The following is a 25,809-nucleotide window of genomic DNA, read 5'->3' as shown; positions in this document are numbered from 1 at the left end:
TCCAGTCCTCAGCTAACCATTGAGAATTCACTATGTAATCAACTCTAGATTACAAAACACACACCAAGAGTGATGATTTTGAACCTTCAAGAACACACACCACTATATGGCAAACAACACAGTGTCCAGAATCACCTTCTGAAACTGCCTTACACTTTAATACAAAAATACAATGTTTGAAGAAGAAGAGGAATAAAATACATTTGGGTAAAGCAAAGCTTAAAGTTCAGAAGTACAAAACCCAATCCTATTCCACACACTTGAGATGATCCAAAGCTTTTGAAATCTTGAAAACTTTTTTTGATAAACTCTTTTTCTTCGTTAATGCATATGAGCGTAAAATAACCTTTATATACCCCAATCAAATGGTCAAAGCAGTTAAATCAAAAAGCAAAAGTTGTTGGAATCATTTAAAACAGATTAAACCACTTAACAAAATTATGTTAAGGTTTTCACGAAAACAACCAGTTGATTTATCGAAACAACCAGTTGAATCTGTTTGACAGCAAAGCCAAAACAAAGCTAAGCTTTTCCAAACCACTAAGTGTCAAACAATAGTTGAATCAACATTTCAACAGGTTGAAATTTCACACCCTTCTAGAAAATTCATCTTTTAAAAAAGGTAAAGATTCAATTGAACTTGGATCATCTTAAGGAGTGAATTAACAAGTTTCAAACAACACACACACACAACAACAAGGTCTTCAAGCTTTCCACTTGGATTTGGAGACATCAAAGCATCTTGTTCAACACTAAATACCTTAGGATAAACCCAACATAGATTATGTGATGATGAAGTGGATATCGTCTAAGATATTACATATATTAATTGCACTAAAAAGAAAGGTCATTAGTAATTTACAATTAATACATTATATAAACTACAATAATATATTACTTCTTAACTAAAACATACTCATGTTCCACAACCTCCATATATGCACTTAGCTTTCTATGCAATGAACAAAACCACACAACAATATTTTCCATGGGCAAATAAGCGTCAATTGGCAATGAGATCTAAAATAACCAACTGATTAATCATGTTCTTTATATTATGTAACATCTAAAGGTAGTCAGTTTTACTTACCTGTTAATAAAAAGAAACATGTAAATCTTCTTTCGGGATTCATGAATCCATCATTGAATGTAAGTCTAGCATTCCATTGTTTTATTCCCATACTTTTGTATAGTTTGCGACCCAAGGAAACCATAAATGTGATACAAAAATTCTTCTGAATCATCATACATGTGTGCTTGTTGAAAACTATGTTGTCCAATATCATGAATCATGGCTTCCATGTGATCCTCATAATCTATATTAGACTATTGACATAGATAGTAACTCTAAAACTCACCATGCTAGGTCCACATTTTATAGCTCTTCAAGAAACCATAACAAAGAACATGTTCTCGTATCAACTGAATTTCTAAACGTCTCTCATTCAAACAATTAACATAGTGACAATAATATCTCCCATTTATACCTCCCCCATTTTGTTGAAAAAATTGTAGAAACTCTTCGACATCATTCTCATATGCATCAATGATTCAACTTGCATTTATCCAACTTCGAACCATGACTATGTAATAGAAAAAATTGATTTATGCATGAATATCTCCCATTTTTTTAAAAGAACGTGTGACTCTATCTCATTTAAGAAGACTAACTTTTTATATTTCATTAATATGCATATTTAAATATGCATTATTTATACCTAACAAAATTTTGACAACATTTCAGATTGGTCTTAAGGTAACTTGAAATGAAAGTGATCACGTTAAGTCAACCACAATTAAGTATACATCCAAAGATCAATAAAAATGCAATAAATCAAAATCTTACAAAATTTACATAATATTATTAATTATACATACTAATGAATTATGGAAAAAAATGTTTATTCTTCCCAAACTGTCAAAACGTACCATTCAAGTTCATATAATGCTTGTCACTACTACCTCATTCTGTTTTTTAAAATAAAAGAAACTTATATATAATTAACATTAGAGGTAATATTCAATCTTTATATTGAATCTCAAATGAGAAACTACGATTTACTCGATGCAATATATAACACAATACACATTATCAATGGTCAAACATCCTCATACTCAATATCAATACATTTAACATATAACAATCAATAATATCAAATCACAACAAATCAACAAAAGTATAAATATATATTTACTGTCTTTCCAATTGCAATATAATTTTACATATTGATTTAATTAAAAATAAATAACCAAAATTCTAATAATTTTAATTTAATTTTTTTTAATCAAATCAAAAATATAAATTATCTTTACTTCATTATTAATACTAAATTCAAATCTTAATTTTCTAAACAAATTACAATTTTTATATGTAATATTAATCTAATTAATAAAAATTTAAATTTGATTTTAAATTCTAACCTTACGTAGTGCCATTTGGTTATGCCAAAAACTTGAACAGAGTGAAAAAAACTCCTAAATGACATTCTTTACTTATGAGGCCTAAACACAAACACAACTACATATACGACATAGATATGAACATATATGAAAATACAACTAAATTGAAAAATATAAGATACCAAAAATGATATATATATATATATATATATATTTAAAATATACTAATATACTTCTTAATCTAAAAAAAATAAAAAATATATTTATAAAAAATATCATACAAATATTTATCTTTAAGTGGTTATATTTACCTAATCATAAAAATATTTATGATTAAGTGGTTATATTTACATAATTTTATGATTAAGTAGTTATATTTACATAATCATAAATATAATTATCAGTAATTGATTATATTTATTTCATCGTATAAATATTTATCAATAAATACTATTTAATAACTATTTATATAGTTAAATATAAAATATTGTGATTTAAAATATTTTATTTTTTTAAGTTAAAGTTTAATCTTATTTTAAAATATTAATCTTTAATAAAACATTATTATTTAAAAATTAATTTAAATTATAAAAAATAATTTATATTTGAAATTTAAAAAATAAAGTAAATAAAAATATAATATTTAAATTATAAAAATATACATAATATTATATAATTATATAATAATTTGTATTTAAATTTAAATTAAAAAAATAATATTAAATTAAAATGGAAAGCACGGTCAATGTCACTAATAAATAAATCCCAATTTCCCAATTCAAAATACGGTCTTCACTTTTCTTTTTAAAAAAATTCTCTGCAACCCTTCATCTTCTTATTTTCTTCTTCTGTCTTCATAGTTCCTTTCCATCCTTCATCTTCTTTGTTCTCCTTCTCCTCACTAGTATCTTCCGCGTGTCCACAAACTGGACCGTGTTTGGCCCAGCTAAATGCATCCAACATGGTATCGTCTTTGTGTCTGTAATGTCCGTGTCCAATATACGTTCGACGTGTGAAAACGAAAATCAACAATTGTGTATGAGCTTCATAGTTCTTAACTAATTCTATAATATACTGGATATGATATTTGATTATTTAAAAGTTCTTCCAATATATTTTAAAGTTACACATTGTACTCAATTACATAAGTATATAACTCATAATAATATTAGCACATATTTAGAAATTAAAATAATAAGTAATAATAGTAGTCAAATAATAAGACTTTTGATCGAATAAATTAGACCTTTAGTTCGAACAAGACTAGAATAACATCAAGTAAGAATTGTAGTAAGTAGATTGATCATTACTCATTATAATAACATCAAATATTAATTTAATTTTTTGATCCAATTTCATTAATGTTTGAAAACAGGTTTTTGGATCATCATTCCTTTTTTAACTAAAAAATAGGCAAGGAATCAAATATAATCAATAAAAGAGTAATAAATATTATCTTAAACTTTTACAAAATAAAATAATAAAATTATAAATTATAAAAAATCCAACGGTTTAAAAAAGATAAAATATTAAAAAAGATTATATATTCATCTCCTACATGCTGATAAATCAAGGTTAATTATAAATTTACACATGACAAGTTTAGTAAATCCTAAATCACAATTTTAGATATAGATGTGTTATTTGGACATTCTATCTAGACGATAATTGTTGTGAATCATATAAAAAATAAATTTAATTTTATATATCGGTCATTTTTCTTTATCATGTTCGTAGTTTAAAAGAGGATAACATGTCTTAATTTCCATCAGATGATAGTCTCACCTGCATAAACTCTACAAAAACATATTAATATTACACTTCGTCAACTAGTGTATGTAAACTGTAATACATTTAAATTAGTTTTAATGAAATTTAAATTGTTCTTATATATTATATATGTAAGACATGATCAACTTAGCTAATAACAAAATCAAATAGTAAAATTTTAATTAAAAATATAAATTTTTTAATATTCAACTTAACAAATCTTTAACGGAAACTCGAATAAAAATATTCAAAGGATAAGGAAGTTAAACCTTTGAAAATAGCCAAAAATTAAAACTTAATTACAAATTTTATTTGTACTTGTGAGTTACCGAAGACTTAAAATGATATTTTAAAGCAAGCTGTAACATTGTAAGTTCAAATTTGTTTTACTCTCATTTCACAAGTTATTTTATTATTTTTATATTAATAACTTTATTTATATTTTATTTAAATAACTTAATTTAGTATAGAATGTAAAATCAAAACACAACTGTTCTCACCGGTTGACTTAGTCGTAGGTTGACTCCAATCTCAAACTCTGGCTTCGTCTATCTCTGGTGGAATTTGTTTTTCCCTTTGGAATGCTGGAACGCGACTTCGTTGAGACAGAGGGGGCCATATCTATTGATTGCACTCTGACGATCAAGTCACTACAGGGCTTATAGAAATAAGAAGTAACTAGTTTAAGTCTTAGAAACAACGTACATTTACCTGAGATCTCAAGTCCATTTTATAGCCTACCTTTTGTAGCAGCTTTCTCTCACAAGAGTCTCATCTCAACTGAAAGCCTATGCATTAGGAAGACATTCTGTTAGGGCACATTCTCTTAGCATCGCAGCTCAACAGAATCTTTCCTTCACTGGAGTGCATCAAATCTTAACAAAATAACCATCTGGGTACCAACTCATGTACCAGCATTAGGGGTCCAATCTGTTTCATGTAGACAACCTTGGCGAGGCGCTACGTATCAACATGCAACCTAACTCATTATGCCCTAGCACACATGGACTTAGGTGTGGAGAAAACCTTTGCTAGTATTAGACCCATACGCGTTAAGCACACCCCTAGGTCCGCTACTACCTCTTGCTGACTGTATGGGCCTTGCGCGCAAGGGGTTACATTAAGTGTATAGAAAGGAGTGAACACGTATCTCGAGCCCAAACCCATAGCCTGTCTTCCAGACCCAATAACCGCGCTGACGTATGTAAGGCAGATACTGAGCTCCGACCAGTGAGCACTAAGCTCTCAAGACTTTGGTCCAATACAACAAGTGTAAAAACATATTTTTTCTATAGAAAAATGTTATTTTGACAAATGTAAATTAAAGAATATCAGTTTATAACTGTGATTTGGCCAATATAATTTTAAAATTATTTTATTTCAATAAAATATTTTTTTGTCCAATTATAATTGTAATCTGATGTATGGTTATTTAACCTATCAACAATTTTTTCTAATAGATCATAATTCGATTTTTTTTACTCAAACTAGTATAATCTTTTTTCTATATTTCTAAAATGGCAAAAAAAATTTATTCCGGTAAATCGTCAATCGCAATAAAGATTTAGATTGAATAGAATTGTGAATCGTGAGAGATGTTGAAAAAAATTGAAAATCGTACATAGAATTTACGATTTCTAACTAAAATAGTATTCCACATATACGATTTTAATATTAAAATATATTTTAAAATATTAAATATAAAAAAAAATCGTATATATAAAATACGATTTCACCATACGTTTATATATAATAATATATAAAATTAAAAAAATATAATAAATATGTTTTAAATATATGTTTTAGTATTTAAAATAGAAATGAAAATAATATAAAATTAGATAAATTTAATTTATTATTATAACTTTATTTTATATATTATTAAAGAAAATTAAATTTTAGTATTTAAAATAATAATAATAATAGAAAATTAGATAAATTTAATTTACTATTATAACTTTTTGTATATATAATAAAAGAAAATTATATTTTTATAAAATATTAACTAAATAAGTTTTAAGAAAACATTTTTTTATTATATATAATTAAAAAATAACTGAACTTTTATTATATATAATTAAAAAATTAAAAATAAATTTTTTGAAATTTAATATATTAAAATTATTTTGAATTTTTAATAAATTAAAAAAATTTAATCGAAAAGCTAAAATGGAATCGAAAATGAATAAGTTTAAGAAGAACATTGATGGCACTTGCTGGTAAGGAAATTGGGCAGACATGTTGTGGTGGTCTATAAAGCTGAATATTTGTGGTGCTTGATTGGGGGCAGATTGAAATTGAACTTGTCCAAATTGTGCAACATTTGATGAAGACCCAACATTTGCAACATATGCAGAGTGCCATGCTTTCACGAGTGAATAGAAAACACAATAGAGAATCTCTGCCAAAGTACCAAACTTTGAAATAAAGGATTATGGAGTGTTTGAATCAAATATGCCATGGAGTGATTCTCTGCATATTTAGCAAGATTCTCACGTAAAGCAAGTCATGCCATGAAGGAAAAAACAAAGCACATGGAGGAAAAAGTCAAAGTGAGTGAAGGAAAGTACATGTAGGAAAGCATGAATTTAGTGAAAGCACAATTCACTCCAAGCACAAATAGCACAAATAACTTGAGTGAATGGGAGACTGAAAAACATATTCAATTCCTCTTAATAATTTAAAACTTTCTTGTAACTATGTTTATATATATATATATATATATATATATATATATATATATATATATATATATATATATACTGAAAGCAAACAACCAATGAAAGAAACTCTTCCTATAACCACAAAATCATCAAACTTATTTCACAGTTTTGGAAAGAAATTTTTTGGGAAGTTTTGATTGGAGCAGAACTTGTCTTATATATTCCTCTTCACAAGGTAATAATTTAAATTTTGTATTGAAATATTTTCTAAGTATTCACGCTCATTGCATGCACTTTATAATAACAATATTAATTACATGTTGCATGTGGTAGATGAATTTGTTTTACATTGGAGACAGTTCTATTAGCACCCAGAGGAACCCATAATCAGATATATTATTAATGAGTTTAGTGAAGACAACGATGTTGATGATTTACCTGAAGATGGTGGTTTCGCAATGTCATCACTCCAACAAAGTGATTTTAATAATCGATCTAGACAAATAGCTCAATATGACCTTTCTGAACGAATGACTTTTCCTAATAAAAAGGCTACATTGGTTGCCATCAAACAATATCACACAGCTGAAGAGTTCAAATTTGTTGTCGTGGAGTCAAAGACGAATCGATATGTAGCCTGGTGCATTGACTACAATAATGGATGTCAATGGCGGCTTAGAGCATCCTTCAGTTAAATCTGTGATACATGGGAGATCAAAAATATTGAAGCAACCCACACATGTTTGTTGACCACTCTTTCTGTTGATCACGTAAATTTGGACTCCAACCAAATTGCAACTGTAGTGGTCGATTCCATTAAAGCAAACACATCCATCCCTGTGAAAAGTTTAATCGCATAAATTAAAAATCGTTATGGTTATTCTGTAACATATAAAAAAGCATGGATGGCAAAACAAAAGGCGCTTGCCATGGAATTCGGCGATTGGGACAAATCCTATAATCATCTTCCAAGATGGTTGTAGGCGGTTCAAGAAAGTGTCCCTGGGACAATTGCTGAATATGTAACTTGTTCTTTTTTTATAGGCGGTTCAAGACAACTTGTGTAACATCTTAGAACGAGTATTTTGGGCTTTCAAGCCTTGCATTGATGACTTTAATTACTGCAAGCCAATAGTCCAAGTTGACGGAACATTCTTGATCGGAAAATACCATGGAACTTTGCTAACTGCAATTGGTCAAGATGGTAACCGAAACATATTCCCTTTAGCTTTTACAATAGTTGAAGGTGAAACAAAAGAAGCATTGATCTGGTTCTTCCGCATGTTGTGATCACATGTCATACCGCAACAAAATATTTGCATGATAACTAATAGAGGAAAGGCCATTTTATCAGCATTAAAATCTTCAGAAGTAGCTTGGGAAGGACATGGTCTTCTATCAGTATATTTCATACGCCACATTGCATCTTACTTCAATAAGAAGTTCAAGAATGCCGAGGCGAAGAGACAATTAATAAACATGGGTATTTATCTTAATTTAATTCACTTATATTGCTTATTCTTGTTGCAACACAATCACTTTAAATCATTTAATTTTTTACATTTCACAGGTTATGAAATGAAACAACCAATTGTTCAGGCAAAGTTGTTGGCTCTAAGATCACAATTTCAGTAAGCTTTTGTCTGGATAGATCAAATACCTTTGAAAAAATGGACACAAGCATATGACGGAGGCAGTATGGTCACATGACAATAAATTTAGCTGAGTGCATGAACTTTGTATTAAAGGGAGCACGATCGTTACCCATATGTGCTCTTGTGAAGACAACTTTTGAAAGAACCAAATCTTGGTTTGTTGAGCGAGGGACGAAGATAGAGTGCATGTTACAAGCTGGCCATCAATATCCAGAAGATATTACTGCCTTGTTACGGAAAAATGAACAACAATTGGCTATGTGTCATGTCCAAAGCTACAATAGACAAAATTCAGAGTTTGATGTTCAAGAGCTATCCACTGCCCAACTACGACGCCTACCTATGTCATACACAGTAAGACTTAATGACTGGTGGTGTGATTGTGGGGAGTTTCAAGCTCTCTGACTTCCTTGTTCTCATGTTATCATTGTTTGTTCGACATGCCATTTACAACTAACAACATTCGTTGATCCTATCTATAGTTTGCAGTATATTTTGAAGGTTTACAAAGTTGAATTTCATCCAGTTCGAAATGAAGATTATTGGTCTACTTATATAGGACTGAATTTCATCCCAGACTCCTACATGCACCGTAAGGAATCAGACAGACCAACAACTAATCGTATACATAATGAAATGGATGAACCACTTCCAAATAAACCAAAAAAATTGCTCTTATTATAGGAATGAAGGCCACAATAGAACAAATTATCCATATAAACAATAGTAGAACATACTCTTACATTATTTATCTGCTTTTTATATGACAATTCAGCTTTCGATTAACATTCTTCATTTTACTTTTTCAATTAAAGTTTCTGCTTTATTTTAGCATTTCGAATTTAGAATTTTTCCAACTTAATTTTTTATTATGAATTAAATTTAATTTAATCATTTTTTAAAATAATCAATTTATATTATTAAAATATTACATCATTAATTTTATTAAAAATTCAAAATAGTTTTTATGTATAATAAAAAAAATCTGAAAACTTATTTAGTTAATTTTTTTATAAAAATATAAATTTCTTAAGTTATATATAAAAAAAAGTTATAATAGTAAATTATATCTATCTAATTTTCTATTATTATTGTTATTATTTTAAATACTAAAATGTAATTTTATTTAATTATATAAATTAAAGTTATAATAATGAATTAAATTTATCTAATTTTCTATTATTTTTATTTCTATTTTAAAAATGAAAACATATATATTAAAATTATTATATTAAAATATTTAAAACATATTTATTATATAATTCTTTTTAATTTTATATGTTATTATATATAAACTTAGGATGTTGAAATTTCATATATACAATTTTTTTAAAAAAATTTAATGTTAAAATATATTTTAATATTAAAATCGTACATGGGAATACGATTTCAGATAAAAATCGTAAATATTTTTATTCTTTTTCAAAATCACTATTGTGATTGACTATTTTATTTTATCAAAATCTCTATTGCGATTGGCTGTTTACCCATTTTTGAATAAAAAAAAACCCAAAATATAAAAAAAAAAAAAAAAAAATTGCACTACTTTGATAAAAAAAAAACCTCATAAGTCTCATGACATCCCCCACCTGAAGTCTCATGACATTCCTCACAGAAGAAAAGGTGTCTCATTGGTCGTACATGTTAAAGAAAAGAATATTATCTCAGTTGCCCTATTTGAAATAAGATAATGGTGGTTGGTCATCACATCCCACTGAAACAGTAATATAAATTTAACTTGTTATCAACCATTATTACTCTTAAGAAAGCAGTCATGTTTGACTTAAGGATTTGTCAAAGGAATACTGATATATTAACATCTTTAATAGTATAAACACACATTTTATGTTATAATAAGTAAATATTTATTTTATTTTATTTTTTAATTTTAAAATATTATTATAAACAGTATGAGATATATGTTTTTTTAAAGCAGGGTTGGCGACTGCCTCTTGCCTCCACCAACTCCAAGAAACCAAACCAAATCAAATGCGCAGCCGTTCCGCACCATAACTTAGACTATACATAATTACGTGGTAAGTGAAATACACTTCTCAGAACAAAACATAACGAATCATTCTTTTAAAAATCACTCTTCATATCTTAAAACCCATAACTAATTTTCTCCAAATTAAAATTAAAACGGATAAAATTAAAAAGAGAAATACTTTCTGAGTATCAATAATCTTGTATTATATTACAATTAAAAAGAGAAATAATTTTTTGTTTAAATAGAATAATTTTAAAATTAAATTGCATGGACCAAAGTGTAATATGATGTCTTTCAATATCTAGTTGTCAAAATAAATATTTGATAATCTTTTATTGTAATGTGGATAAATGATGCGATGAGATGAAATTTTTGTAAACGAGAGTATCTTTAACTATTACTTATCAAAGTAATATGTTTTTTTAAAAGTATATGTGGATCCACATAATTTATTGTTTAAATTTTTCTAAATTATAACTGTTAAAAATAAAATAAAAAATAATATTAAGTGTTGATACTTTAACAATTTGTACTTATCAGTTTTAGAATGAAAAATATACATTTACAATTTTATCCGTATACAACTTTCTTACTTTACCTAAAATATCAATTTTTATATAAAATGATACTTTTTTTTATATTATTAATTAGAAATAATATAGTGAAGCAAGTTGTGAACTATGTAGTACATACACTGACACGGACACGAAGATACGTATCATCTCTAAAATGTAGGACATGGAAACATGAATCTATATATTATATAATTATGAATTATATAAATTAACAATAAATATTTATGTGCACAAATATCTCTAATTATTTTTCGGAGCATAAAGATGTTTTTTATGACTGGTTCAAATATATTTGTTTCTTATTTTTATAATCATAATAAAAATTTATACAATAAGTTTGATTTTTTAAAAAATTAATGTATTTTTTCTTTTTAAAATTGTGTTAGAAGCATACTAGAATTGTCAGAAATCCAACAAATACTTTTTGAATTAGACACTTCACGGATACGTGTTACGTGTCCTACAAATATTATACGAATGTCGGTGTTCAATACAAATATCCAAAAACAACACGTCATTTAATAGGAGCGTCCGAGCTTTCATCCTCTTTTAAAATTATATTTGATGAAATAACAATTGTAAAAAAGTGATGGGTTTTGAATGTACAGTTCTCATAATATTTTTCAAAATTAACACGTGGATACACCATATCAGATTGAAATTCTTTTTGAAAATCATATTTCTTCAAAAATGTTTGCGGGCCCACAGGATCCGTTGCTTATAAAAGGAAGCATTCGAAGCCTGTTTTCTCAGGCCAAAAATATCATGGTTTATTAGCCTCAGATTCGGGATTTCCCTTACTCGTTCCCACACTACTACAACACAGTCCTAAACCTGACAGAAGCAGAATGATCATGTTGCTCGAAATTGCAATTGGTTTGTTGGTGCTAGCATTGTTTCTGCACCTGCGTCCTACACCCACTGCTAAATCCAAGGCCCTTCGCCACCTTCCCAACCCTCCTAGCCCAAAGCCCAGGCTTCCCTTCGTTGGTCACCTTCACCTTTTAAAAGACCAACTTCTCCACCACTCCCTCCTTTCTCTTTCCCAACGTTATGGTCCTTTGTTCTCTCTCTACTTTGGCTCTATGCCCACCGTTGTTGCCTCCACTCCTCAGTTGTTCAAACTCTTCCTTCAAACCCACGAGGCTGCTTCCTTCAACACCAGGTTCCAAACCTCTGCTATTAAGCGCCTCACTTACGACAACTCCGTTGCCATGGTTCCTTTTGGACCTTACTGGAAGTTCATCAGGAAGCTCATCATGAACGACCTCCTCAACGCCACCACCGTCAACAAGTTGAGGCCCTTGAGGAGCCATGAGATCCGCAAGGTTCTCAGGGTTCTCGCCCAGAGTGCACAGGCCCAACAACCCCTTAACGTCACCGAGGAGCTTCTCAAGTGGACTAACAATACCATCTCCATGATGATGCTGGGTGAGGCCAAAGAGGTTAGAGATTTGGCTCGCGAGACAGTTAAGATCTTCGGTGAGTACAGTCTTACCAACTTCATCTGGCCCTTGAATAAGCTCAAGTTTGGAAAGTATGAGCAGAGGATCGATGAAATATTCAACAAGTTCGACCCCGTCATTGAGAAGGTCATCAAGAAGCGCCAAGAGATCGTGAGAAGGAGAAAGAACGGAGAAGTTGTTGAGGGAGAGCAGAGCGGTATTTTCCTCGATACTTTGCTTGAATTCGCCGAGGACGAGACCATGGAGATCAAGATTACCAAAGAGCAGATCAAGGGTCTTGTTGTCGTAAGTTTCCCTGCTTCTCTTTTCTTCATCCATTTTCATTTCTCTTCACGTAAACTATTCTGACTCACCATACACACATTTTCCATTGTGACAGGATTTCTTCTCAGCAGGGACAGATTCCACAGCCGTGGCAACGGAGTGGGCTTTGGCAGAGCTGATCAACAACCCTAGGGTGCTGCAAAAGGCTCGGGAGGAGGTGTACAGTGTTGTGGGGAAAGATAGAGTGGTTGAGGAAGTTGATACTCAAAACCTTCCTTACATCAGGGCCATTGTGAAGGAGACATTCCGCCTGCACCCACCACTCCCTGTGGTGAAAAGAAAGTGTGTGGAAGAGTGCGAGATTGAAGGGTGTGTGATCCCAGAGGGAGCACTGATACTTTTCAATGTTTGGGCTGTAGGAAGAGACCCCAAGTACTGGAACAGACCATTGGAATTTCGTCCTGAGAGATTCTTAGAAAATGGAGGTGAAGGGGAAGTTGGACCTATTGATCTAAGGGGGCAGCATTTTCAACTTCTCCCATTTGGGTCAGGTAGGAGAATGTGCCCTGGAGTGAATTTGTCTACTTCTGGAATGGCAACACTTCTTGCATCTGTTGTCCAGTGCTTTGACCTGCAAGTGGTGGACCCAGAAGGACACATACTCAAAGGTGATGATGCCATAGTTAGCATGGAAGAGAGAGCTGGCCTAACAGTTCCCAGGAAACACAACCTCGTATGTGTTCCACTTGCAAAAACAACCCTCGCCGCCAAACTCCTCTCCTCATAAATCACCACATACAACAACACTATTACCGTTTTGCAGTTACTTTTATTTTTTGTTGTTTATTTCAATAAGGTGTAATTGACACACCAACACATACATATACATGGCTTCTACACACATGCGATGGCTTTATTGATACTGTGATGTAACTTCAAATATCATTTCATTACAAAAGTTTATAACCATTTAATATTACATTACATTGTGTTTCCTATATTATAATCCGTACATCCTGTTTACAAGAAAATGCAACAAGGATAAAATAAAGAAACGGTATTATATCAGAAGATTGTGAACATAGAGTATATTGTATGTAAAAAATATGTCAAAAGATAATTATTAAATAAAAATTAATTGTAAAAAAATAAATTAATCATTATATTAATTAAATTAGATATTATTTTATAAATTAAAAAAATATTGTTAATATTAATCATATTAATAATATTTAATAATATTAATAACATTTATAATTTTAATAATATTAATATCATGAATATTAATAATATTAACAATAATATTAATAATAATATTAGTATGATGAATAATATTATTACAATAATTAATAATATTATTAATTTGAATAATAATACTAATAATGAAATTAATAATATAAATGATATTAAATGTATGAATATTAATAATATTAACAATAATATTAATAATAATATTAGTATGATGAATAATATTATTACAATAATTAATAATATTATTAATTTGAATAGTAATAATAATAATGAAATTAATAATATAAATGATATTAAATGTATGAATAATATTAATAATTTTTATATTATATTAATATTGATAATCATACTAATAAGTATAATAATAATCATAACATAACAACAAAATTTGGCTGATGTAATGGTTAAAGCTTCTTTGGTCATTCAAGGGATTTAGTTTTGAGTCCTACCTGTTGTAGTTTATTTCTAACATTAATAATAATTATAATAACATATATAATAACTGTCAGACATTTGCATCCTACCTACGAATTTTGGTTGTTACCTCACAATTAGTTGTCAGACATTTGCGTCGGCCTAGTGTGGTAGCCTTTTCTTTCGACCAAACCCACGAAAAATATGTTCAACTAGGTGCTTTGATGTCTCCAAATCCAAGTGGATTGCTTGAAGACCTTATTGTTGGTTGTGTGTGTAGTTTGAATTTGTTAATCCACTTAAATTAATGATCCGAGGTTGTTTGATTTTAATCCTTTTGAAAAAGATTCAACCGGTTGTTTTACACTTAGTGTATTTTGAAAAGGATTTCAAAAAGCTTGGCTTTGGTTGACTTTGTTGTCAAACCAATTCAATCGATTGTTTTGCGTTTTCAATCGATTGTTTTTGTGAAAACCTTAACAAAATTCTGTTAAGTGGCTTTAATCTCTTTTAATTGATTTAAAATTGTTTTTGGCTCTTGCGTTAAATTGATTGTTGTGTGTGGGTGTCTTGTGTAGCTTGACTTTGGTTGACTTTGTGTTAAAACCAATTCAATCGATTGTTTCGTGTTTTCGATTGTTTTTCTGAAAACCTTAACAAAATTTTGTTAAGTGACTTTAATCTTTTTTAATTTATTTAAAACTATTTTGGCTCTTGTATTAAATGTTTTTACCAATTGATTGAAGTTTAAATAAGTTGTTTTACACTTCTGGTCTTGAATTAATTCTAGGGAAAACATTCAAATCAGTTTTTCCAAGATTGCTAAGTGCTTTGGATCTTTTCTAAGAGTGAAAGAGGATTGTGATGTATATATTTTGCTTTGATATGTGATCATACCCAGGTGTATTCCATTCCTTCTCTCTTGACTACTGTATTTCTGTGAGAATTGTTGTTGTGCATGTTAAGAGGTTGTTCTGAAATTTGTGGTGTTTTTGCCAAAGGTGGTGTGTTCTTGAAGGGTTCAAGATCACCACTTTGGTGTGTTGTGTGTAATCAAGGTTATTGATTGCTTAGAGAATTCTCAGTGGTTGCTGAGGAGGACTGGATGTAACTCTTGGTAAAAAGTGAACCAGTATAAACTCTCTATGTTATCTCTCTATCATTTCTCTCTTTTAAAACTGTTTTTGCTTTGTTTTTAACAGTACTCGTACAAACAACTGATTGTTTCACAAAAACAACCAGTTGATTTTCTGCAATCACATTAAAAATAGTTTTGAACTTGGTTGAACTGATTTCTAATTGGTTGATTCCTCATTATCTTTCAATCTACCTTCAATATTTGCGAAAATCTTTCATAAATAATTCACCACCCCCCCCCCCCCCCCGCCCCCTCTTATTTAAGGCCTACAATTTTAACAATTGACATCAGGAGCTAAGTTCTTGAAAGTCATTCAAATTTTTTATCCTCAAAATCTTTTTCATGGCTAAAAAACTACCCTATGGGGAGTGTGCTGTTGAACCTTCTGATGTTCAAGTTTTGAAGAATCCAAATCCTTTGAAGGATGTTGAAGCCTCTGCTTTGCTTGTTGTTGTTGTGCTGGTTTAAGCTTTGTTCTGGGGTAGTTTATATGTTGTAATCCACCCTTGTATTAAATCTCGAGCAATTAGCATCTCAATCTTTATGAAAGTAAAATGTTTTTCAAACTAAGTTGAAACAACCGATTGTTTTGTCGAAACAACTGATTGTTTATATTTAGGTGTTTTGAGAAAGATTGAAAACTGTTTTTGAAAGGTTGAAACTGTTAAGTACCAAAACAACCAATTGATTCGAGGAAACAACCGATTGTTTGTTTTGGAACCATAACAGAAAAACTGTTTTGTGTTTGACTGAGCTTTAAATGCTTTAACTGAATACGCTCCAGTCATTAAATGCTTTGACCAATCTTTTAATGCAATTTAAGAGTTTGTTAAGATTTGATAACAAACTACATCTTTGAATATATTAAGAAAAACAGATTTGAGAATTAAGAATCTTTTGACAAAGTTTTTCTAAAGAGTTTTTCAAAGTGATGAGATTGCTTAAGAGTTTGTGATTGATCAAGGTGCTGGAATAGGATTCTACTTGTATTGATTTCAGATATTCATCTGTAACAAGTGTAATCTTTGTAATCTGTTGAACAATTTGTTTCTGTGTTTGCTGAGATTGGTTGTGTGTTCTTGAGGTGTTCAAGATTAGCAATCTTAGTGTTGGTCAATGAGAGTGTGTTTCTTGAGGTGTTCAAGGTCATTCTCTTGGTTGTTGTGTAAGTGATCAAGTGGTGATTGCTTAGTGGATATCCTCAGAATTTCTGAGAAGACTGGATGTAGCTCTAGTTTGGAGTGAACCAGTATAAACAATTGTGTACAATCTCTCTATCTCTATCTCTTTAAATTCAGTTTATTTGTTGTTTGTTGGTATAAACAACCGATTGTTTCGCTAAAACAACTGATTGTTTTTCTGGTACTACAGTTGTTGCTTGTTGTTTTGGCTAACTAAATTGCTGAATCAATTGGTTTCTGAAATAAATTCATTCTAGCTTTGAAAAGTTTGCGAAAACCCCTTTAAACAATTCACCCCCCTCTAGTTTAAAGCCATCTTTTCTAACATGTGCTTGAATAAACATGTCACCTTTGTTTTGTGGTCTGAATTGTCAGTTTTGGAAGGTAAGAATGAAGATCTTTGTGGAATCAATTGATAGAGGAATCTGGGATGCTATTGAAAATTACCCTTTTATTCCAAAAGCTGAAAAAGATTATGTTTTCATAGGAAAAAACTTGGTCTCAATGGACTGAGTCTGGAAGTAAAGAGGCTTAATTTGATTGTATTTCTAAAAACATTTTTACATCTGCTCTAAATTCTGATAATTTTTTCATGGTCTCACAATGTGCTTCAGCAAAAGAAATGTAGGATATTCTTAAAGCTACTCATAGAGGAACAAATGATGTAAAGAGAGCAAGAAAGCATGCTCTAATTCAGGAGTATGAGATGTTCATAATGCAAAAAGGGGAGACCATTGTTGATGTACAAAAGAGGTTTACTCACATTTTCAACCATCTCATCAACCTTGGAAAAATATTTGAAAGGGAGGAACTTAACATCAAGATCCTCAAGTGCTTGGACAGATCTTGGCAGCCCAAAGTGACAACCATCTTTGAATCCAAGGATTTGACTACCTTGACAACAACTTCCTTGTTTAGCAAGCTTAGGGAACATGAATTGGAGATGAATAAGCTGAATGATCAAGAGAATGAAGAGAAGCATGTGAGAAGCATTGCTTTGAAAGTTGGTTGTCATAGAGATGGACAAGAATCAAGTGAGGACAGTGATGGAGAAAAACTTAACTTGCTAACCAGAAAATTTAGCAAGTTCTTGAAGAAATACAGCAATAAGAACCAATCCTCAAATAGGTATAACAACAAGAAAATCAATGATTTTAATGCTAATAATTATACCTGTTTTGGATATGGTAAATAGGGTCATATCATAGTTGATTGCCCCAACACTGAAAGCAAGGAGAGGACCAAGCAAGAAATTTGAGAAGAAGGGCAAAAGTAAAAGAGCCTACATTGCTTGGCAAGACAATTATGTCCTTCCTCTAGCTCATCATCAAATGGAGATGAAGAGGCAAATTTGTGCTTGATGACAAAGGGAGAATTAGATGCAAGTAGTGTAAGTTCCAGCACCTCAATTAATTTTGAAAATTACAACCAACTTCTTGATGCTTTTAAAGAAATTGATGAAGAAGCTAATATGTTGGCCCTTTTGAACAACCACTTGAAAGGCATAATAATTGGTTGGAAAACAATGCCAAAGCATTGGAAAAAGAGCTTAAAAATTCGAAAAATAACTTTGAAAATCTGAAAATGATTTACAAAAACTCTTCTTGCAAATGTGACTCTAACTTTTGTAAAAATTGTGAATCACTTGAAAAGAAAGTCTACTATTTTGTAAAATCTGTGGATAAACTTTCAAAAGGCCAATAAAACTTTGAAATTGTTCTTGCATCTCAAAAATGTGTTTTTGGCAAAGTTGGATGGGGTTTTAATCAACACACCAAGAAGATATCTGTTTCAAAGCCATTTTCAAGCTTCTTTGAAAAATAACCGGTTGTTTCATGCTTTTACTCTATGAAGAAGGGCCACTTGTTAGATTCTGCAGAGTTACTCTGTTAGATTCTGCAGAGTTAGGAAATTTTCTGTTCCCAGGGTTTTTTGAAGTGGGTTCCTGAGAATTCTAAGGTTCCTAATGATCCAATTAATGCCCATGGACCCAAATTTGTAATTGGGGCAAATCTTGCCTCTTAATTTTGTCTCTTGTAGGGTTCTTTGAAGGAAAATCAACACATGTGGTACCTGGACAATGGTTGTTCTAAGCACATGACAGGGGATAAAACCAAGTTTATCAATCTTTTCCTAAAGCAAGAAGGTTATGTGACTTATGGAGACAACAACAAAGGGAAAATTCTTGGAAGATGAATCATTGGTGACAAGAACACCTTCTTGATTCATGATGTGCTATTTGTGGAAGGACTCAAGCATAGTCTCCTTATCACAAGCCAGTTGTGTGATAAAGGTTATCAAGTAACCTCCAAACCCAACATATGTGAGATACGGCTGCCCAAATCACAGAAAGTATTGTTGATTGGTAAAAGGATCAACAATGTTTATCTTCTTGATATCTCACATTTTGCATCTATTGGCTGTCTTCTAACCAAACATCATGAATCATGGTTATGGCATAGAAGGACAACACACATCCACATGCATCATCTAAATAAATTGATCTCTAAAGATCTTGTGGTAGGTTTACCCAAACTAAAGTTTGAGAAAGACCACATATGTGAAGCATGTCAAAAGGGGAAGCAAATCAAACATTCTTTCAAACTGAAAAATTTAGTTTCTACTTCTAAACCCCTTAAACTGCTACACATGGATTTGTTTGTTCCTTCAAGAACCATGAGTCTTGGTGGAAACTACTATGCTCTTATTATTGTTGATGATTTCTTGATACAAACCAAGCCAACAAGGAGATGACCAAGGATGAACATTACCATTCACACTATGAGAAGTCATCTCATCAATCAAGTGAAGACCTCACCAAGGATCTAGCAGACCTCACCATAGGGAGAAATGGACACAAACCAGAGCATTTAATGTTCTTCCTTCTAGTCTTCTTCAGAATAAAACAAGTTATAAATAATTTGGGCTCTCTTTAAAGGTTCAAATATCAAGATAGGATAGAATATGTGTCGTTAGCATAAATAGGAGTGCTCATAGAGAAATGGGTTTGATCAAGCCCACTTTTTCAAGACAAGGCACCTGGAATTAGGGTTTTTGACCTAGTTTCTAGAAGGAGAGCCTAAAGGTGCAATTTTGACTTTAGTCAACCCTCTTTGGCTGCCCCTCCGTTATTTCCCATCCTACCCTTGCCCTTCTTAGCCACCAAGGCACCCATTCCTATAAATAGGGTCCCTTACTCCATGTATTACATGTTAATTTTGAATAAAAAAGTTACTCTACACAAATTGTGTGAGGTTTGAATCTTCTTGGCTAGGTCTTATCTTGAGTGGTGTGAGAATCTCAAGTGGCGGCCATTCACTCATCTTGGTGGCTACCACACCCCAAGTGGCATGAACCCCTCTCACAACCACTCCATAAGCTACTCTTCTTCCACTCTTTTCAATTCATTTTCCATTTCATATATGTCTTTGTCTTGAATTCTTGATTTTGGTTATGCTTTTGTTATATGCTTATGGTGTATCTTTTGGTTCGTCCATGACCACCATTGATGTCTACCTTGTTTCCATTTCCATTCAACATTGCATTCCATCTATCACTCTATATTGATTTTTCATCTTTGCCTTTGTGAAGTGAACCTTCACACTTACTTAACCATTTGGTTAAGTTCGTGTCCAGTGGGAGTCTTCCTTAGGTTTCACCATAAATTGTTAAAATCTCAACTCTAAGTAAAGTGTCACCATAAAAAGGAACCATTTAAAAATCAACTCACATAACTTCTCTAGGTTCACATGGACATTGTTCTTGGAATCCAAGATTGATGCTTTTTCTGCATTCAAAAAGCTTGCCAAGAGAATACAAAACATGAGTTGCAATAACATTTGTGCCATTCATAGTGATCATCGAGGGGAATTTCAAAATGAAAAATTCAGTGTTTTTTGTGAAAAAAAATGGATTTTTTCATAACTTTTCTGCTCCTAGAAACTCCCTAACAAAATGGGGTTGTGGAAAGAAAGAATATGAGTCTTGAGGAACTTGCTAGAACCATTTTAAGTGAATCCTATTTTTCAAGATATTTTTGGGTTGATGTTGTTAACACAACTTGTTATGTGATGAACAGGGTCCTCATTAGACCATTCTTGAAGAAAACCCCTTATGAATTGTTTAATGGGAGAAAACCCAACATTGGTCATCTAAAAGTGTTTGGTTGCAAGTGTTACATTTTAAATAATGGAAAGGAAAAACTTGGCAAGTTTGATGGAAAAGAGGTTAATGGTATCTTCTTGGTTATTCATTAACTAGTCATGCTTATATAGTGTATAATAAAAGGCTTATGACTGTGGAAGAGTCTATTCATGTTGTATTTGATGAGACTAACCATGCAGAATAGGAATCCATGAAGAATCATGCAGAAGAAGATGAGCAGAACATCATTATGGAGAAGCTGAAATCTTGTCCAGAAAAACAACCGATTGATTCTGCAAAACAACTGATTGAAATTATGCAACATGACGAACTTACCAAAGAATGGAGGATTCCTAAAGATTTGTCTGTGAAAAATAACATTGGATTAATTGATAAGGGAGTGTCTACTCGAACCTCTGTCTCTAATTATTGCAAACACGTGGCTTTTGTGTCTCAAATTGAACCTAAATTTGTAGGTGATGCACTTAAGAATGAAAGTTGGGTTGTTGCCATGCATGAAGAGCTGAATCAATTCACTAGAAATGATGTGTGGTCTCTTGTTCCTAAAACTGATTGCATGAATGTTTTGGAACCAAGTGGGTGTTCAGAAATAAACTAGATGAAGCTGGTGTGATAACAAGAAACAAAGCTAGGTTGGTTGCCAAAGGTTACAATCAAGAGGAAGGCATTGACTATGATGAAACCTTTGCATTTGTGGGTACTAGAATGTGTATTGTACTCTAAGACATTGTCTAACAAGTGGGTACTAGTTCATACATCATATTCTCTTGGTTTTGGTGTTTTTTTTTCTCACTCTATTTTTTCTCGTGTTTTTCTTTGTTTTGTAGAGCATGACAATCGAAATCCATTTTGGTACCATTGGTGGCTTGTCTTCATCAAATAGGGGGATATTGTTAGATATGAAGCTTGTGCCAAAGTTTATTTGATGAATTCAACCCTTATGAAAGAATGAAGACTTTGTTTTTGTTATGTGTGTGTGTCATTTATTTGTATTATTTCTTCTTGATGTTAAAATGATCTTTATATATTACTGAACAAAGTGATTAAAAATTATGTTGGTAAAGAGATAACTTTAACTGGTTAAAAAGGTAATTAAATTTGTTAAAGTGTTCTTAGTTGAAGTTCTTTTAAACTAAAGTAAGTACTTTAACAGGTTAATTTGTCAATTTAACATGTTAAAATTACTTAGAACCTTATGTAGTTCTGACAAAGTGTTTTCAATATGTTCAACTGACAATTTGAAATCACTTATTTTCTCATAAGACTTTATCAGTTGTTTTAACAAGCTGAAACTATGATTCAATCTGTGTATTTTACTAATAAGTGAAATCAATAGATTATTTTAAAGTTTTATTTTGGTAAACCCGATAGATACTTTTATATAACTCTCGTTCTGAAAACATTTTAGAACTTAACAAAATTTTGAGAAAAAATTTCAAGGAAAAAGTTTTCCTAAGAGTTATTGAGACTTTCTTTAGCAATCTTGGAAGTATTTTTATTGTTCAAAAAGAGAAATACCTGATTAGATTCTTGGTTTAGGTGTAAGTATCCAAATCAAGTGATATTTTTCTTATATTTTATTTTTCACGTAGATTGCTAGTTGTTTTGCTAAATAGGTTGTTTAGTGTAGGTTATGTAATAGGGTTTTGCAGAATTACAGTGAATCAGTTCTTGTAGGGTGCAAAAAGTTAGTTCTTGATCATCATGTAATTGTTATGTTTAGTGTGAGCTTAGCTGGTGTAGCTAAGCAACTGGATGTGGCTCTAGATAAAGATCGAACTGGTATAAAAATTACTATTAGTTGGTTGTTTGTAATAATCTCAGTAAATCAATATATTAAATGTTTATCCCTCAATCTTTTTTAATTTGTTGATTCAGTAAAGTGAATTTTCAAAACGGAAAAAATACAAATTTGCGAAAAGTTTTCAAAACTCAATTCAACCCTCACTTGAACTTTGCCATATTATTTCTTACAATAAAATCTTGATGAACTCATGAAGGTGTGGAGAACTCTAAACCCATGGATGAAGGTCCATTAATGGCATAAGCATGAAGAACATATGGGTTTGATTTTGCCATTGTACAAAAATAATTAAGAAAACAAGAACAAGTTCTAAAATGAAATGGAAAATGGATTGAGACTTGGAAATGGAGAAGAACATGTCAGCTTTGTGATGAACCCGAAAGGATAAGTGCAAGAAGATTCCCCACTTGAGAAAACCCTAGACTAGTTTTGGGCTTTAATTGGGCCTAAATTTGAGCTTGAAAAGTCAACCAAAAACCCTAGGGAACAAGACAATTTCCTCCAAGAAGAGACACATGAAGCTTAAAGTCCCACATGACCTAGAATAGGCCAAAAATAGTGTAATTTGGGGTGTTCATGCATGGAGGGAATGGTGCTCTGAAATTTCTTTTGTGTGCAACTGCATTTGTGTTTTTAATCCCACATTCTCTAAATCATAAGTGTAAGGAGCTTATGCATCTATAAATAAGACCACTTACCCCCTTGTAACACTCACCTTTATTTGAATAAGAATTAAGTTACAAAATGGAAGATTAGCACATTCCAAGCTCTTTGGTTAACTCTTGAACTAGATTAGCACATGGTAGTTCCTTGAAATTAGGAAAATAAATGGGTAGTTCTTTAAATCAAGAAAAATCTCCTGATGACCTTCCTATATGATGCACAAGATTAGTTAAAACATATGTGAAGAAGTTACATCTAGCCATTACACTCATGAAAGATACTTATGTTGGTTAAAACAAATATTCTTTGACACATAATCACTCATGCTTAGAATGAATATTCTTTTACACGCAAGGACTTGGTGACTAAAACTAGTGCTCTTTTACAAACAATCACTTTTGGCTATGTTTGTTCACTTTTGGCTATGTTTATCAAAAAATATTCAACAATTAATCTTTTTATTTTTGAATTATTCTGAAAACTTATCATGATCAATCTAATATATTATTAAAATGATAATTAATTATTTGTGTAGCTTATATTTTAAACATGATTCAAATAATCGAGTAAATTTTAAAATAATCAATTATCTTAATTATGATAAATGATAATTGATTACAAATAAAAAATAATAATTATACGTGAATGCTTATTTATTATTATAATGGAAAAGATTTAGAATAATCAATTATATATTAACATAATAGACTTTTTTTTATTACTTTTTTTAGTTAAAAAATACTTTAAAAAAAGGTTTTAATAATTATGAACCAAAATATTCTTAATAAACTTATGGATGTAGTGTACATAGAAATCTTAGACTAATGTATGATTCATAACCACTGAACATGAAAATAACATCTAAATGAGTAAATTATACATTAAAAAAATTATTAAATAAAAAATAATTTTAAAAATAAAAAATAAAAAATTACTATATTGATTAAATTAAATATTATTTTATAAATTAAAAAATATTAATATTTAAATAATTTTTATTATTAATAAAAAATTATAAACCAATTTTATTTTAGTAACTAATTAGACATAATTTAAAAACTAATTTATAAATTTTTATTAATAATAAAAATTATTTAAATATCAGTATTTTTTTAATTTATAAAATAATATTTAATTTAATAATATATAATTAATTTTTTTTATCTTTAAAATTAATTTTTATTTAATAATTTTGTAATACATCATCATTCATTCCTGTACACTACTAATTCTTATCGTATCAGCGTTAAAAACATTTTAGGTCCACCTTAAAAAGATAGGATTTCACAATTATTATTCATAGTATTCAAAAACAATTTTTTCATTTTTTTGGAAGAAGGAGAAGAAGAAAATGAAATTAATATAGTTTTGTTTGTTGAGAGAAACAAAAGTAAAATATTAAAATTCATTATATTATTTTTTGTTTATTTTTATTCATCTTGAGTTTTTTATTCTCCTCTTAGTTTCTTTTCAGTCAAACACATTTAACTTTTATTTAACTTTTTATCTATTTTCATTCTACTATCAAACTTTTGTCATTTACATAGATACGTGACGATGGTAGCATTAGCATACATTGATTGACTTTGGAGAATTGGGTTGGCATTAGCATCTAGATGGTTCAGAGTGCAGATTTTGATCTGCCCATTTGTTTATATATAATATTCCTTGTACACCTTTTATGACTGCCTCTAGCCACCACCCAGTTTCCCTCATTCAACCATCTAATTTAAATATTCATATTTTTCTATTACAAACATATAGAGATTTGTTTTCCAAATCTTCTTAAGATATTTCCAAGAACCTTTTTCACAATTATTTTAAAAAGATTATTCGTATACGATTAAAAATAACAGTTTAAATAAGGTAAATGATGTAGGTTTTACAAATTAATTTATAAGTTTAAAGAATTTTTTACTTTTCTCTTTGAATGTTAATTAATGAAGATAACAAAATAATTTAATTAAAACTACAAACTCACTAGAAGAACGCTCATTTAAATAATGCAAATTTAATGGTTCATCCCGTAAGGATGATATGGATGTTGATTAAAAAAAAATTATTAATGTATTTGTAATATATATAAAAAAATAAAAATTGGAGGAAATAATTTTGTATTTTTTTATTAAATTTCTTCTTGCATCTCATTAAATTTTTTCCTTTATCTCATCAATTTTTAAATTTAATTTCCATAACATAAAAGTCAATTTCAAAATGAAAATTTACAACATAAAAATAAATATTCTGAAATAACCTTTCTGGAACACCTATTTTACCTTTCGAAACCTTAAACAACTAATTTCACTTTTAGAATTCAATCTTTGGAATTGATGGGGTGCAACAAGAAATTTGAGGGATGTAGGAAAAAACATTTTTTTTATTATTATGCGGACTTGCAAACTGACCCGTTT

At 30.2% G+C, this 25,809-nt stretch overlaps 1 protein-coding gene and 1 pseudogene across 1 annotated transcript; both read left to right on the top strand.

The window, feature by feature from the left end:
* The first annotated feature begins 7,699 nt into the window (after positions 1 to 7,699).
* LOC150028699 (uncharacterized) lies at positions 7,700 to 8,893 on the top strand (annotated as a pseudogene).
* A 2,916-nt stretch (positions 8,894 to 11,809) lies between these two features.
* Positions 11,810 to 13,767, top strand: LOC137806654 (2-hydroxyisoflavanone synthase). The gene is made up of 2 exons (XM_068606873.1): positions 11,810 to 12,804; positions 12,899 to 13,767. Exons 1-2 carry the CDS (start codon positions 11,902 to 11,904, stop codon positions 13,568 to 13,570), a joined length of 1,575 nt encoding a protein of 524 aa, XP_068462974.1. The 5' UTR covers positions 11,810 to 11,901; the 3' UTR covers positions 13,571 to 13,767.
* Positions 13,768 to 25,809: the final 12,042 nt, after the last annotated feature.

This window comes from Phaseolus vulgaris, chromosome 3 (genome assembly GCF_051622355.1).
Source record: "Phaseolus vulgaris cultivar YP4 chromosome 3, ASM5162235v1, whole genome shotgun sequence".
Classification (NCBI taxonomy): Eukaryota; Viridiplantae; Streptophyta; class Magnoliopsida; order Fabales; family Fabaceae; genus Phaseolus; species Phaseolus vulgaris.
Note: the sequence above shows the minus strand (reverse complement) of the source record. Positions and strands in the feature narration are given on the sequence as shown.